Source organism: Tamandua tetradactyla, chromosome 8, assembly GCF_023851605.1.
Source record: "Tamandua tetradactyla isolate mTamTet1 chromosome 8, mTamTet1.pri, whole genome shotgun sequence".
Taxonomy (NCBI): Eukaryota; Metazoa; Chordata; class Mammalia; order Pilosa; family Myrmecophagidae; genus Tamandua; species Tamandua tetradactyla.
In genome coordinates, this window is record NC_135334.1 from 33,228,843 (window position 1) to 33,246,349 (window position 17,507).

The following is a 17,507-nucleotide window of genomic DNA, read 5'->3' on the forward strand; positions in this document are numbered from 1 at the left end:
ACTATTCATTTATCTATGTATTTACCCTTTCCAGGGCTTTTCATTCCTTTCTGCATTTCTGTGTTCCCCTGTGATATTACTGTCTTACAACCTAAGGAAATCTCTGTACTTTTTTTTTTTTTTTCTCTCTCGCTTGGGGAGGTACAGGAAATCAAACCTGGGTCTCCAGCATGGCAGGTGAAAATTCTGCCACTGAGCCACCGTCACACTGCCCTGTACTACTTTTTTTTTAGGGCAGGCATCTTATGAAAAATTCGGTCAGCTTTTGTTTTTCTGAAAATATTTTTGTTTTATTTTTAAAGAATGTTATCACTACACTACACAAAGAAATCTAGGTTATGTTTGTTTGTTTTTCTTTGAGTATCTTAAGATTTCATTCCATCATCCTCTGGCTTCCAGAATAGAATTGAAAAGTCAGGCACCAATTTTACTCTTTTTATCCTGAAAGTAACATATTTTTATTCTCTGACTTCTTTTAAGTTACTGCTTTGTCTTTGGTTCTTAGTAGTTTGTCTGTCTAGGTGTCATTTTTTTATATATTTTCCTGCTTGACCAAGTTCACAATAGAATAACCCAGCTGAGTCTACCCTTTGTCAACTTGGCATCCATACACACCTTTTTAAACAAATATGACTTCCAAATCAAGTGAGTATTAAAATTGTGCTTCCACCTAACATGACACTAGTATCCCTCGAATAAGCCAAACATACTCTCTCCCCAAAAGTAGTTTTATCCATCTTTGCATTACTTTTATTCCTATTCTAGATGAGTCACACTCCACCTATGATTTCCTGTAATTTAAATACTAGGCATAATATTAACCACCTGTATTAGTTATCTATTTCTGCAATAACAGGTTGCCACAAACTCAGTGGCTTTAAGCAATACAACTTTATTATCTTATACTTATGAAGGTCAAAAGTTAGAAAAGGGTCTAGGTGGACCAAATTCAAGGCTTTGGCAAGATTGTGTTCTTTCTGGAGAACCTGGAGAAGAATCCTTGTTCTTGCCTTTGCAGGCACATGTTCCTTAGTCTGTGGTTCTCTTCCATCTTCAAAATCAATAATGGCTGGTCTAGACTTTGTCACATTTTATCACTCTAACATGGACTCTCCTGTTTCCCTGACTAATAAGAACCCTTGTGATTACCTTGGGCTTAACAGGATAATCCATCTTAAAGTCAACTGATTAGCAACTTTAATTTTTCCCTACCATGTAACATAACATAGTCACAGATTTTAAGGATTAGCATGTACATCTTTGGAGGAGCCATTATTATGCCTACCATACCACTATTGATACATCATATATTTGTAATGTTGTGGGAAAAGGAAAAAACAAAAGAAAAACAATTGGTAATATTTTATACAAATATATAGAAGAAATCCTCGTGTATTCTGTTTCTTTCTGCAACTAATCATGGGATTGTAGCTGGTATTTATAACTTTATTCTTTCACTACCCATTTCATATTCTCTTTTCTTTTCCTCAGTAAGCATTTCAGCTGGTTGTGATTCTTTTCCTGGGGGTGGGGAAGGGATGACTCAAACTTTCTTTCCTAAATTGTTTAAACCATAAACAATTTGCCTGTGTTGTGTTGTAATTTTCCCAACTGGTACGGTAACTGTTGCCTACTGATTTACTGGCATGAAGAGGCCAAAATGGCACGATGGTAGAACTACTGGGCTGTGCCTTGATAGGCTCATTCTTTACATGGGAACTAAGACCTTTACACCAATAGAGCCAAGTTACAAGAAAAGGAAGCAAAATTTTTACTAGGGATCATTAGATTTAATATTGAGAGGCAGCCACTTCCATTTCTTCTCCCCTTGATTCCAAGACTCATAAATGCTAGCTGTGGGAGAAGTGGTCCATATACTGGGTGTTGATTCAGAGCATGTACCACAACATGGAAGATAGCGCCCTAGTCTGCAAAGTGTTACCATTGGACCTGGAACTGTAACTAGCTGTCAAAATTCCATTTCATTTTATTAGACCAGTTGTCTTAGAGTGACAGACTAGTAAATTTTATGAATATGAATGCATTTGCTGTGAGCTGAGTTCCCTGATCAGAAGCAATGCTCTGTGGAACACTATGACAATGAATAAAGCATTCTGAAATCCACAGGTTGTGGTTTTCACAGAGCATTGCATGCATGGAAGGATAAAGTGTGAGTTCCAGTGAGTACAAGGTGTTGCCCTTTCTATGATGGAAGTGTTCTAAATAATCAGTTGTCACACAGAAGCTTGGTCCCCTGAAAGAATGATGTGAGAACAATACCAGTACTATCTGGCTTGTCAGAACAAACCCTGAGTAATAATATTTCTAAATTCAGTTTATATATGTATGTGTGTGTATATATCACTTTATATATATTTATATAAAATAATATTATTTATATTCATGTAGAAACATATCTATCATATTGTATATACACTTGTTTTCCTGAATTAGGCAGAAAGCTAATTAGAAGCATAAAAAAATCTAGTGTTGACCATAAAATCTTATGTGTTTGAACCTTTAGGATGTTGCAGTATTTCAGCACTTCAAAAATTTGATTAATATAAGAAGACAAGGGGAGCCACGTCATATAGTAAGATATATTAATCCTAAAGAAGTAAGGATATTTTTATTGATATAGTATTTTTTTTCCTTAAAAGTATGTAGTTACTTTATCAATTCAGTGTACTTATAGTTGTTTCTTTTTGAAACTTTTCGAATTGAAGTGTTACATACATGTAGAAAAGTTCATAAAACAAAAATATATAACCTACTAAATTATTACAAAGCAAATCGCCTGTATAGCCATTACCCAGATCAGTGTTTCCATATGCTATACCAATAACTTCATGCACCCTGTAAATTACCCAAAGGTAACCACTATTTTAGTTTTCTCCGTTTTTGAATTGTTTGTAAATAGAATCCTACAGTATACTTTTTTTCCTAGCTTCATTTATAGAAATTGTTTGTGTAGCTAAATTTCATTCATTTTTATTAAAACACAGTATTCCATTTTCTGATATTTTTCTGTTTATTCATTCTTTAATTGATTGACATTTTGAGTGTTTAAGTTTAAAACTATTATGAAGACTGCTGCTGGGAATATTCTTACTGAAGTCTCCTTACACTTGTGCTTGCATTGCTTTTGGCTTCTACTCTGCTGGAACTGGAATTACTCATTGACAGGAAATGTGTATCTTCAACTCTAGGAGATAATGTCAAAGTGTTTTCCATAGTGATTGTTCTAATTTGTATTCCTACAAATTATGTATGCAGTCATGGGAATTCTTGGTTCTCTCTATATAACACTCAGTATTGTCAGTTTAAAATTTTTCATTTCCCTGATTAATAATGAGGCTGAGCACTTTTTGTGAAGGGCTTGTTCACATCTCTTACTTTTGTGTGTGTGCTGTCTGTCTTGTTCTTACTGATTTTTAGGAGATCTTTGTATAGTATGCATATAAGCCCTTTGTCAGTTATCCATGTTATATGTATCTTTCCTTTCATTGTATAGCTTGAATTTTCACTCTCTTAACAGAATCTTTGCCTTGATATTTCATTACTGAAAAATTCAAACATACACAAAAATAGAAAGAAGAGAATAAAAAGCACCATTTACCCATTTCCTAGCTTTAACAATGAACAATTCTTGGTCCATCTTTTGTGCCCACCCACTTTCCTCAATTTCTAGAATATTTTGAAACAAATTAGGGGTGTCTTCTTTTCTTACCTTTTTATTTTGACGTACTTTCGAACTTTCAAGACAGTTACCAAAATAATACAAAGCCGTTACAGAGAAGTGTCCTGTGCTCTGCCCTGAAAGACCTAGATCTACATTTTTTTCCACATTTGCCATATCATTATATCTGTCTATCTATTTTCTAAACACTTGAGTGCTCCCTGGACATTTAATATTGCCATGTGCATTTCCTAAGGATGCAGATATTCACTTATATACCCACCTTAAGCACAGATATCAAGTTAAGCAATTTAATATTGACATGAAGCTTACAATGTGTATTTCAATTTTTCTTATATCTCAGTAATGTCCCTTTGAGTCTTTTCTTCTCCCTTGCTAGCTCCCATCCAGGATCATGTATGGCATTTAATTGTCATTGTCTCTTTAATTTTTTATTTTTAAAAAATTGTGGGAACATATTACACCATTAGCTTTCCCATTTCTACCATTGCCAAATATACCATTCAGTGGGGTTAATCACATTCACTACATTGTGGTACCCTGACCATCTTCCATTACTAAAACTTCCCCATTACTCCAGATAGAAGCCATATACCCATTGTTTCTTAACTCCCATTCTCCTGCCCCCTTTACTTTAATTTTTTGTCTTTATGAGTTTCCATATTTTCTTTGTAGTTACCATGAGCCTTAAATTTAACCTCCCAAATCTCTAACAAACTCATTTGCTTTGATACCAACTTAACTTCAGTAGTACACAAACTATGTTCCTATACCCCCACACCACCCTACCTTTATATAGTTCTTGTCATATATTTATACATTATGAGTTCCCTCTGATTCATCATCTCATTTCATGCATTTGCCCTTTAGATTTATTTAGGAAATAAAAAATGGAGTTAAAAACCAAAAATTCAATATGGGTATTTATATTTGCCCATGTTGTTACTCTCACCAGAGATCTTTATTTTTTCATGCATCTTAAATCTAATGTCTGTTATCCTTTTCTCTCAACCTGCAGAACTCCATATAGCATTTCTTGTAGTGCTGATCTAGTGGTGGCAAACTCCCTCAGATTTTGTTTACTAGGGAATGTTTTAATCCCTCCCTTATTTTTTCTTTATTAGAGAAGTTGTGGGTTTACAGGACCCACATAAGAAACAGGATTCCCACATACTACCCTATTATTATTATTTTTTTGTTTGCTTCATGGTGGGGTTACATTTCATTCTTTTTGTATGTGAATATCTCATTAGTGTAGCAACATTTGTTAACAAAAATTTTTTTTCTTTGAGTGCATGGGTCAAGCGTTATACCCAGGTCTCCTGCATGGCAAGTGAAAATTCTACCACTGAACTACCTTTGCACCCCTACAGCCCTAATATTGACACCTTGCATTGATATGGAACATTTGTTACAAAAGTTTTATAACAAATGTTTTATAACTACTTTTATAGTAGTTTTTTAGCTGTAGTCCATGGTTTAACTTAGGGTTTCTGTTTGTGTATGCAGTTCCATGGATTTTGTTTTTAATTATTATTCTATTAGCCTATATGCAACTTTTTTCCTTTTAACCATATTCAGATATATATTTCAGTGCTGTTAATTACATTCACAATATTATGCTACCATCACCATCATCCATTACCAAAATATTTCCATCATTCCAAAAAGTCCCTATTTTCAATTATTTTGGGCATATACCTAGAAGTGAGATTGCCAGGTGTCATGGTTACGGACATGTGTCAACTTGGCCAAGTTGTGGTAGCTGTTTATCTGATTGGGCAAGTACTGGCCTGTCTGTTGCAATGAGGACATTTCATAGGATTAGGTCATGATCACGTCAGCTGCATCCACAGCTGATTCCATTTGTAATCAGCCAAAGGGGAGTGTCTTCTACAATTAGTGATGCTAAATCTAATCACGGGAAGCCTTTTAAGGAGGACTCAGAGGAGACAGGCCCCATGCCTGCTTCTGCTGGTGAGCCTCTCCTGCGGAGTTCATCCAGACCCTCCATCGGAGTCGTTGGCTTCACAGCCTGCCCTGTGGATTTTGGACTCTGCGTTCCTGCAGTCATGTGAGACCCTTTTATAAATTTATATTTGCAAGTGTTCCCTGTTGATTCTGTTTCTCTAGAGAACCCTAACTAATACACCAGGTCAAATGGTAATTCCATACTTAGCTTTTTGAGGAAATACCAAACTGTCTTCTACAGTGGCCGTACCATATACAAAGTAGTTCAACACAGGAAAATCAATAACTGAAATATACCACATTAATAAAGCAAACTTCCTCTACATGATATAGAGCATACATAAAAAACCCATAGCTAACATTGTACTCAATGGTGAAAGACTGAAAGCTTTCTCTCTAAGATCTGGAAGAAGACAAATATGCCCACTGTCACCACTCTTATTCAACATCTGCTAGAAGTTCTAGCTACAGCAGTTAGGCAAGAAAAAAAAATCATCCAAAATGGAAAGGAAGGAATAAAACTTATACTATTTGTAGATGCAATGATCCTATATATTAAAGTCCAGAAAAAACAACAACAAAGCCACTAGAGCTAATAAACAGATTCAACAAAGTAGTGGGATACAAGACCAACATGTAGAAATCAGTAATGTTTCTATACAATAGTAATGAGAAATCTGAGGGGGAAATCAGGAAAAAAAATTCCATTTACAATAGCAACTAAAAGAATAAAAAATCTTGGAATAAATTTAACCAAAGATATAAAAGACTTGTTCACAGAAAACTATAAAACATTGCTAAAATAAATCAGAGAAGACCTAAATACATGGAAGGACATTGTGTTCAAGGATTGGAAGGCTAACTAGCATTAAGATGTCAGTTTTACTCAAAGTGATTTACAGATCCAACATAATCCCAGTTAAAATTTCAACAGCTTACTCTGCAGAAATGGAAAAGCCAATTATCAAATATATCTGGAGGTTGTAGGTTTCTGAAAAGTTACTCTAGTGTATGGAACCTTTGTAGAATCTTATATAATGCTGTAGGTGTTCTTTAGGATTTGCAGGAATGGTTTTGGTTGGGGTTTGGCAAGCTGTGATAGGTAGCCATGGCTAACTGAAGCTTGTGTAAGAGTGACCTCCAAAGTTGCCTCTTGACTTCATTTGAACTCTTTCAGTCACTGATACCCTTTCTGGTCAGGATAGCATTGTTGATCACACAGTACCAGGGTCAGTCTTATCCCTGGGAGTCATATCCCATGCCACCAAGGAGACTTTCACCTCTGGATGTCATGTCCCATGTTGGGGGAGGGCAATGATTTCACTTGCAGAGTTGAGCTTAGAGAGAGAGAGAGAGAGGCCACATCTGAGCAACAAAAGAGGTCCTCAAGAAGTAACTCTTAGGCATACCTATAAGTAGACTAAGCTTCTCTGCTACATTCATAAGCTTCACAAGAGCAAGCCTTAAACTCAAGGGCTTTGCCTATTCATTTGGGTGTCTCTAATGTTTGACACACATTAGTTTGTAAGCTACTGGTATGCAATACAGCAAAATGGAATGACTTTTTAAAAGAGGAAATTTTTTTTTTGCATTGTTTTTTTAAAATTTTTTTATTAATTAAAAAAAATTAACAAACAAAACATTTAGATATCATTCCATTCTACATATACAATCAGTAATTCTTAATATCATCACATAGTTTCATATTCATCATTTCTTAGTACATTTGCATCGATCTAGAAAAAGAAATAAAAAGACAACAGAAAAAGAAATAAAATGATAATAGAGAAAAAAAAGACTATATATACCATATCCCTTACCCCTCGCTTTCATTTACCACTATTTCAAACTGAATTTATTTTAACATTTGCTCCCCTTATTATTTATTTTTATTCCATATGTTCGACTCTTCTGTTGATATAGTAGCTAAAAGGAGCATCAGACATAAGGTTTTCACATTCACAGAGTCTCATTGTGAAAGCTATATCATTGTTCAATCATCATCAAGAAACATGGCTACTGGAACACAGCACTACATTTTCAGGCAATTCCCTCCAGCCTCTCCACTACATCTTGAACAAAAAGGTGATATCTACTTAATGTGTAAGAATAACCTCCAGGATAACTTCTCGATTCTGTTTGGAATCTCTCAGCCATTGACACTTTGTCTCATTTTACTCTTCCCCCTTTTTGTCGAGAAGTTTCTCTCAATCCCTCGATGTTAATTCTCAGCTCATTCTAGGGTTTTTCTCAGTCCCTTGATGCTGAGTCTCAGCTTATTCCAGGATCTCTGTCCCACGTTTCCAGGGAGTCATATCCCACGCAGAGAGGGGGAGGGTGGTGAGACTGCTCGTCGTGTTGGCTGGAGAGAGGGGCCACATCTGAGCAACAAAAGAGGCTCTCTTGGGGGTGACTCTTAGGCCTAAATTTTAAGTAGACTTGACCTATCCTTTGTGGGGTTAAGTTTCATGTGAACAAACCCAAGACTGGGGGCTCAGCTTATAGCTTTGGTTGTCCACACTGCTTGTGAGAATATCAAGAATTCAACTTGGGGAAGTTGAATTTCTCCCCACTCTCCATTCCCCAAAGGGGGCTTGTAAATACTTTTCCAGTCACTGATCAAATCATTCTGGGATTCATCGGGGGATCACTCTGGAAAAACCAACAAAATCAAAAGAGAAAATTTTTAAGTTGCAACTTTATGGTTCTAAGGCCATGAAAATGTCCCCATTAAGTCAAGGCTATAAAAATGTCCAAATTAAGGCATCCAGAGAACGATACCTTGGTTCAAGAAGGCTGATGATTTTCAGGATTTCTCTCTCAGCTGGAAAGTCACAAGGAGACATCTGCTAGCTTTCTCTCCAGACTTCTTCAGTGGCTTCCCCAGGGCTCTGTCCATTCTATTGGCTCTATTGGTCCTGGTGTCTCTAAAGTGTTTTCCAAAATGGTTCCCTCTTAAAGGGCTCCAGTAAGCAATCCCACCTTGAATTTCCATGGAAACCATCTAGTCAAAAGTTATCACCCTCAATTAGGTGGGTCACATCTCCATGGAAACAATCAAAAAGATTCCACACGGCAATATTGGATGGGGATTAAAGTACATGACTTTTCTGGGATACATAACAGCTTCAAACCAGCATACACAGTATCAGGGGTTTCCCCATTGGTAAAGATTAATAGTTCCATATTTTTCTCCCACCCCTCAAGAGACTTTGCCAATACTTTTTTAAACAATTTTTTTAATTTTTTTATTTTTTATTAATTAAAGAAAAAAAGAAATTAACATTTAGAAATCATTCCATTCTACATATGCAATCAGTAATTCTTAACATCATCACATAGATGCATGATCATCATTTCTTAGTACATTTGCATCGATTTAGGAAAAGAACTAGGAAAACAACAGAAAATGATATAGAATGTTAATATAGAGAAAAAATAAAAATAATAATAGTAAAAAAAAAGACACAAACAAACAAACACACAGACAAACAAAAAAAAACCCTATAGCTCAGATGCAGCTTCATTCAGTGTTTTAACATGATTACTTTACAATTAGGTATTATTGTGCTGTCCGTTTTTGAGTTTTTGTATCTAGTCCTGTTGTGCAGTCTGTATCCCTTCAGCTCCAATTACCCATTATCTTACCCTGTTTCTAAGTCCTGTTGGTCTCTGTTACCAATGACATATTCCAAGTTTATTCTCGAATGTCGGTTCACATTAGTGGGACCGTACCGTATTTGTCCTTTAGTTTTTGACTAGACTCACTCAGAATAATGTTCTCTAGGTCCATCCATGTTATTACATGCTTCATAAGTTTATTCTGTCTCAAAGCTGCATAATATTCCATTGTATGTATATACCACAGTTTGTTTAGCCACTTGTCTGTTGATGGACATTTTGGCTGTTTCCATCTCTTTGCAATTGTAAATAACGCTGCTATAAACATTGGTGTGCAAATGTCCGTTTGTGTCTTTGCCCTTAAGTCCTTTGAGTAGATTCCCAGCAATGGTATTGCTGGATCGTATGGCAATTCTATATTCAGCTTTTTGAGGAACCGCCAAACTGCCTTCCACAGTGGTTACACCATTTGACATTCCCACCAACAGTGGATAAGTGTGCCCCTTTCTCCGCATCCTCTCCAGCACTTGTCATTTTCTGTTTTGTTGATAATGGCCATTCTGGTGGGTGTGAGATCTGTGGTTTTGATTTGCATTTCTCTAATGGCCAGGGACATTGAGCATCTCTTCATGTGCCTTTTGGCCATTTGTATTTCCTCCTCTGAGAGGTGTCTGTTCAAGTCTTTTTCCCATTTTGTAATTGGGTTGGCTGTCTTTTTGTTGTTGAGTTGGACAATCTCTTTATAAATTCTGGATACTAGACCTTTATCTGATATGTCGTTTCCAAATATTGTCTCCCATTGTGTAGGCTGTCTTTCTACTTTCTTGATGAAGTTCTTTGATGCACAAAAGTGTTTAATTTTGAGGAGTTCCCATTTATTTCTTTCTTTCTTCAGTGCTCTTGCTTTAGGTTTAAGGTCCATAAAACCACCTCCAATTGTAAGTTTCATAAGATATCTGCCTACATTTTCCTCTAACTGTTTTATGGTCTTAGACCTAATGTTTAGATCTTTGATTGATTTTGAGTTAACTTTTGTATAGGGTGTGAGATACGGGTCTTCTTTCATTCTTTTACATATGGATATCCAGTTCTCTAGGCACCATTTATTGAAGAGACTGTTCTGTCCCAGGTGGGTTGGCTTGGCTGCCTTATGAAAGATCAAATGTCCATAGATGAGAGGGTCTATATCTGAGCACTCTATTCGATTCCATTGGTCGATATATCTATCTTTATGCCAATACCATGCTGTTTTGACCACTGTGGCTTCATAATATGCCTTGAAGTCCAGCAGCATGAGACCTCCAGCTTCGTTTTTTTTCCTCAAGATGTTTTTAGCAATCTGGGGCACCCTGCCCTTCCAGATAAATTTGCTTATTGGTTTTTCTATTTCTGAAAAGTAAGCTGTTGGGATTTTAATTGGTATTGCATTGAATCTGTAAATCAATTTAGGTAGGATTGACATCTTAACTATATTTAGTCTTCCAATCCATGAACACGGTATGCCCTTCCATCTATTTAGGTCTTCTGTGATTTCTTTTAACAGTTTTTTGTAATTTTCTTTGTATAGGTTTTTTGTCTCTTTAGTTTAATTTATTCCTAGGTATTTTATTCTTTTAGTTGCAATTGTAAATGGGATTCGTTTCTTGATTTCCCCCTCCACTTGTTCATTGCTAGTGTATAGAAATGCTACAGATTTTTGAATGTTGATCTTGTAACCTGCTACTTTGCTGTACTCATTTATTAGCTCTAGTAGTTTTGTTATGGATTTTTCTGGGTTTTCAATGTATAGTATCATATTGTCTGTAAACAGTGATAGTTTTACTTCTTCCTTTCCAATTTTGATGCCTTGTATTTCTTTTTCTTGTCTAATTGCTCTGGCTAGAACCTCCAACACGATGTTGAATAATAGTGGTGATAGTGGACATCCTTGTCTTGTTCCTGATCTTAGGCAGAAAGTTTTCAATTTTTCCCCATTGAGGATGATATTAGCTGTGGGTTTTTCATATATTCCCTCTATCATTTTAAGGAAGTTCCCTCGTATTCCTATCCTTTGAAGTGTTTTCAACAGGAAAGGATGTTGAATCTTGTCAAATGCCTTCTCTGCATCAATTGAGATGATCATGTGATTCTTCTGCTTTGATTTGTTGATATGGTGTATTCCATTAATTGATTTTCTTATGTTGAACCATCCTTGCATACCTGGGATGAATCCTACTTGGTCATGATGTATAATTCTTTTAATGTGTTGTTGGATTCGATTTGCTAGAATTTTGTTGAGGATTTTTGCATCTATATTCATTAGAGAGATTGGCCTGTAGTTTTCTTTTTTTGTAATATCTTTGCCTGGTTTTGGTATGAGGGTGATGTTGGCTTCATAGAATGAATTAGGTAGTTTTCCCTCCACTTCAGTTTTTTTGAAGAGTTTGAGCAGAATTGGTACTAATTCTTTCTGGAATGTTTGATAGAATTCACATGTGAAGCCATCTGGTCCTGGACTTTTCTTTTTAGGAAGCTTTTGAATGACTGATTCAATTTCTTTACTTGTGATTGGTTTGTTGAGGTCATCTATGTCTTCTTGAGTCAAAGTTGGTTGTTCATGTCTTTCCAGGAACCCGTCCATTTCCTCTAAATTGTTGTATTTATTAGCGTAAAGTTGTTCATAGTATCCTGTTATTACCTCCTTTATTTCTGTGAGGTCAGTAGTTATGTCTCCTCTTCCATTTCTGATCTTATTTATTTGCATCCTCTCTCTTCTTCTTTTTGTCAATCTTGCTAAGGGCCCATCAATCTTATTGATTTTCTCATAGAACCAACTTCTGGCCTTATTGCTTTTCTCTATTGTTTTCATGTTTTCAGTTTCATTTATTTGTGCTCTAATCTTTGTTATTTCTTTCCTTTTGCTTGCTTTGGGGTTAGTTTGCTGTTCTTTCTCCAGTTCTTCCAAGTGGACAGTTAATTCATGAATTTTTTCCTTTTCTTCTTTTCTGATATAGGCATTTAGGGCAATAAATTTCCCTCTTAGCACTGCCTTTGCTGCGTCCCATAAGTTTTGATATGTTGTGTTTTCGTTTTCATTCGCCTCGAGGTATTTACTAATTTCTCTAGCAATTCTTCTTTGACCCACTCGTTGTTTAAGAGTGTGTTGTTGAGCCTCCACGTATTTGTGAATTTTCTGGCACTCCATCTATTATTGATTTCCAACTTCATTCCTTTATGATCCGAGAAAGTGTTGTGTATGATTTCAATCTTTTTAAATTTGTTAAGACTTGCATTGTGACCAAGTATGTGGTCTATCTTTGAGAATGATCCATGAGCACTTGAGAAAAAGGTGTATCCTGCTGTTGTGGGATGTAATGTCCTATAAATGTCTGTTAAGTCTAGCTCATTTATAGTAATATTCAGATTCTCTATTTCTTTATTGATCCTCTGTCTAGATGTTCTGTCCATTGATGAGAGTGATGAATTGAAGTCTCCAACTATTATGGTATATGTGTCTATTTCCCTTTTCAGTGATTGCAGTGTATTCCTCACGTATTTTGGGGCATTCTGGTTTGGTGCATAAATATTTATGATTGTTATGTCTTCTTGTTTAATTGTTCCTTTTATTAGTAGATAGTATCCTTCTTTGTCTCTTTTAACTGTTTTACATTTGAAGTCTAATGTTGGATATTTGTATAGCTACTCCTACTCTTTTCTGGTTGTTATTTGCACGAAATATCTTTTCCCAACCTTTCACTTTCAACCTATGTTTATCTTTGGGTCTAAGATGTGTTTCCTGTAGACAGCATATAGAAGGATCCTGTTTTTTAATCCATTCTGCCAGTCTATGTCTTTTGATTGGGGAATTCAGTCCATTGACATTTAGTGTTATTACTGTTTGGATAATATTTTCCTCTAACATTTTGCCTTTTGTATTATATATATCATATCTGATTTTCCTTCTTTCTACACTCTTCTCCATACCTCTCTCTTCTGTCTTTTTGTATCTGACTCTAGTGCTCCCTTTAGTATTTCTTGCAGAGCTGGTCTCTTGGTCACAAATTCTCTCAGTGACTTTTTGTCTGAGAATGTTTTAATTTCTCCCTCATTTTTGAAGGACAATTTTGCTGGATATAGGAGTCTTGGTTGGCAGTTTTTCTCTTTTAGTAATTTAAATATATCATCCCACTGTCTTCTAGTTTCCATGGTTTCTGCTGAGAAATCTACACATAGTCTTATTGGGTTTCCCTTGTATGTGATGGTTGTTTTTCTCTTGCTGCCTTCAAGATCGTCTCTTTCTCTTTGGCCTCTGACATTCTAACTAGTAAGTGTCTTGGAGAACGCCTATTTGGGTCTATTCTCTTTGGGGTGCGCTGCACTTCTTGGATCTGTAATTTTAGGTCTTTCATAAGAGTTGGGAAATTTTCAGTGATAATTTCTTCCATTAGTTTTTCTCCTCCTTTTCCCTTCTCTTCTCCTTCTGGGACACCCACAACACGTATATTTGTGCGCTTCATATTATCATTCAGTTCCCTGATCCCCTGTTCAAATTTTTCCATTCTTCTCCTGATAGTTTCTGTTTCTTTTTGGAATTCAAATGTTCCGTCCTCCAATTCACTAATTCTAGCGTCTGTCTCTTTAAACTTCCATTGTAGGTATCCATTGTTTTTTCCAGCTTTTCTACTTTGTCCTTCACTCCCATAAGTTCTGTGATTTGTTTTTTCAGTTTTTCTATTTCTTCTTTTTGTTCAGCCCATGTCTTCCTCATATCCCCCCTCAATTTATCGATTTGGTTTTTGAAGAGGTTTTCCATTTCTGTTCGTATATTCAGCATTAGTTGTCTCAGCTCCTATATCTCATTTGAACTATTGGTTTGTTCCTTTGGCTGGGCCATATTTTCAATTTTCTGAGCGTGGTCTGTTTTCTTCTGCTGGCATCTGGGCATTTAATCAAATTTCCCTGGGTGTAAGACCCCGCAGGTTGAAAGATTTTTCTGTGAAATCTCTGGGCTCTGTTTTTCTTATCCTGCCCAGTAGGTGGTGCTCATGGTGCTCATCTTTTTGCAGGTCCCACCAGTAAAAGATGTTGTGGCTCCTTTAACTTTGGAAAACTCTTGCTGTGGGGGGGGGTCGCCAGCCGAAGCAGCTTGGGGGAGTGCCAATCCGAATCTCCCAGCCGGCCCGCGGATCCGCGCATGGGGAGGGTCGCTGGCCTCCGCGGCTTGGGGGAATGCCTATCCAAATTTCCCAGCCAGCCCAGGGCGCCAAGTGTGGCGGGGGGGCGCTAGCCGCCGCGGCTTGGAGAAGTGTCTATCCACCGTTCCCAGCTGGACCGGGAAACCACGTGTTTGGAAAGGACCCCGGTCGCTGTTCTCCGCGGCTTGGGGATCTCCGATCCAATTCTCCCAGCTGGTCCGGGGGGCCGCACGTGGGGGGGGAGGTGCCAGCCACCGTGGCTTGAGTGGACCGCCTGTCCAATTCTCCCAGCCAGCCCGGGAAGGAGGGAGGGAAGGTCTCCGGCCGCCTGCCGCCCCGACCCGGGGAAGCCCGCGCCCCTCGGCGATCTCACCGGAGCGTGTTCTCCCAGCCAGTCAGCCATTCCAGAATGGGGTATGGTGTCTTCTTGGTCTCTGTCGTGGCTCCGGGAGCTGTTCTGAATCATTTCTACTTCTCTAGTAGCTGTTCTGGAGGAGGAACTAAGACCCGTGCATCTTACTAAGCCGCCATCTTCTCCGGAAGTCCTAAACAATATGCAAATGGCCAAGATATCCAGGAGTTGAACTGCCTCCCTGGTGGATCCTGTGGGGACAAAGCTCCATTTTCAGTGTGAAAGTAGCACCAGGCTTTGGGGAACTGAACTGCAGGACATTCCTGGCACGATTTGAGTCATCATGGGTTGTGGAAGTGGGTTTGGATGCCTTCTGGAGAATGCACCACTTCCTCTCCCTCTGGATGAATCTCTGAAGTGAGCTACCAGTACTTTTTGATTATTACTTAATAAAGTCTGGGATGTATCCAGGCATTACATTTAACTATACAGGAATAAAGGTCCTCATTCTTATTCTGGGCTCCCTATGTTTGGATTGATTAAATGATCTATCCAGACAGGTTGAGTTAAATTGTATGCTACTGAAAATTTAGATTCTGGACAAACTTAATCTCTCTTCCCTTGGTCTCAAAGAGTTGATAAGGTTCTAAAATATACATAATGTCTTCCTTACCCCTGTATTCTGAATTACCTTAATCCATATCTGATCAGCTGCATTCTTATCTCTAAATACCAGGTTATACATATAAAAACATCCTCTTGGGTAGGCAACAGTGGCTCAGTGGCATAATTCTCACCTGCCGTGCTGGAGACCTGAGTTCAGTTCCTGGTGTCTGCCCATGTGAAAAACAAACTAAGAACAGCTTCTCTAAATCCAGAAATAACAATTACCACTCTGGATTGCTATAAGAGCTCATAATCTAGGTCCCTGTTTTCTTAAAGGTATTTTTCTAAATGAGACCATACAACATTTGCTCTTTTGTTTCTGACTTATTTTGCCTCACCAGTGTCCCACAGATTCATTCACAATGTTGCATGCCCCACAACTTCGTTCATTTTTGTAGCTGCACAATATTCAGTTACATATACACATTATCATTTGCCAATCTCCTTCTCAGTCAGTACATCCTTCAGCTACCTGAGTTTGTGTTTTAACACCTGTAGGAAGAAGTGGAGTTACATACCAAACAATGCAATGGTATTTATATTTATTTAAATGATTAACTTTGCCAGGGTTCTTAATTTCTTTAAGCCACTTTGAACCATTGTTTAGAGCCACTGTTTCAGTTTGAAGAACTCCCTTTAGCATTACTTATAGGGAAGGTCTTTTGGTGATGAGCTCCCTCAGCATTTGCTTATCTAGCAATGTCTCCATCTCTCCCTCATTACAAAAAAATATTTTTATGGAGAAATCTTTACACACATACAGTCCATCTATAGTATACAGTCAGTGGCTCACAGTAGCATCACATAGTTGTTTATCATCACCACAATCATTTTTAGAACTGCATCACTCCAGAAAAAGAAATAAAAACAAAAAAGAAAAAACTCGCACGTCCCATATCCCTTATCCCTTCCTCTCATTGACTACTAGTATTTACATCTACTCATTTTTTTAACCCTTATCCTCCCTGTTATTTATTTTTTGTCCTTATTATTATTTTTTTTACTCATCTGTCCATACCCTGAGTAAAAGGAGCATCAGACACAAGGTTTTCATAACCACATGGTCATATTGTAAAAGCTATGTCATTATGCAATTGTCTTCAAGAATCAAGGCTGCTGGAATACAGTTCAACAGTTTCAGGTACTTCGCTCTAGCCACTCCAATGCACCATCAATTAAAAGGGAATATCTATATAATGCATAAGAATAATCTCCAGGAAAACCTCTCAACTCTGTTTGAAATCTCTCAGCCAATGTAACTTTATTTTGTCTCATTTCTCTCTTCCCCTTTTTGGTCAAGAAGGCTTTTTCAGTCCCATGATACTGGGTCCTGGTTCATCCCGTGAGTCCTGTCCTACGATGCCAGGGAGATTTATACCCCTAGGAGTCATGTCCAACATAGTAGAAAGAGCAGTGAGTTCACCTGCCAAGTTGACTTAGAGAGGGAGGCAGCATCTGAGCAACAAAAGAGGTGCTATGGGGCTGACTCTTGGGTGTAATTAAGGTAGACTTAGATTTTTCTTTGCAGGAATACGTTTCATAGAGGTGAACTCCAAGATAGAGCGCCTGCATTTTTTGAAAGAAAGTCTATCTAGAGATTTAGAATCCTTGATTGGTGTTCTAGTTTGGTCGCTTCCAGAATGCAATATACCAGAAATAGAATGGCTTTTTAAAAAGGGAAATTTAGTAAGTTGCTAGTTTACAGTTCTAAGGCTGTGAAATTGTCCAAATTAAAACAAGTCTATAGAAATGTCCAATCTAAGGCATCCAAGGAAAGACACCTTGGTTCAAGAAGGCTGATGACATTCAGCATTTCTCCCTCAGCTGGAAGGGCACATGGCGAGCCTGGTGGCATCGACTAGCTTTCTCTCCAGACCTCTTGTTTCATGAACTCCCCAGAAGGTGTTTTCCCTTTTTGTTTCCAAAGGTTGCTAGCTGGTAAGCTCTCTACTTTATCGTTCTGTGGCATTCTCTGCTTTCTCAGAATCTCGTGGCTTTCTCTCTTGTTCTCTAGCTTTTTCCA

The 17,507-nt window shown here is 37.5% G+C and overlaps 1 protein-coding gene across 10 annotated transcripts in view; it reads left to right on the forward strand.

The window, feature by feature from the left end:
- Positions 1-17,507, forward strand: part of C8H11orf65 (chromosome 8 C11orf65 homolog) — a 239,768-nt gene that overhangs the window by 37,711 nt on the left and 184,550 nt on the right. For 9 of the 10 annotated variants that reach the window (XR_013156584.1, XM_077113064.1, XM_077113066.1 and 6 more), the window contains one exon: positions 2,525-2,617. Coding sequence is in view for 9 of the 10 variants with exons in the window: in XM_077113064.1 (XP_076969179.1) it covers positions 2,525-2,617 (93 nt within the window). In the remaining variant the exon portion in view is untranslated. The remainder of the gene's footprint in view (positions 1-2,524; positions 2,618-17,507) is intronic. The other variant, XM_077113062.1, reaches the window with a different exon arrangement.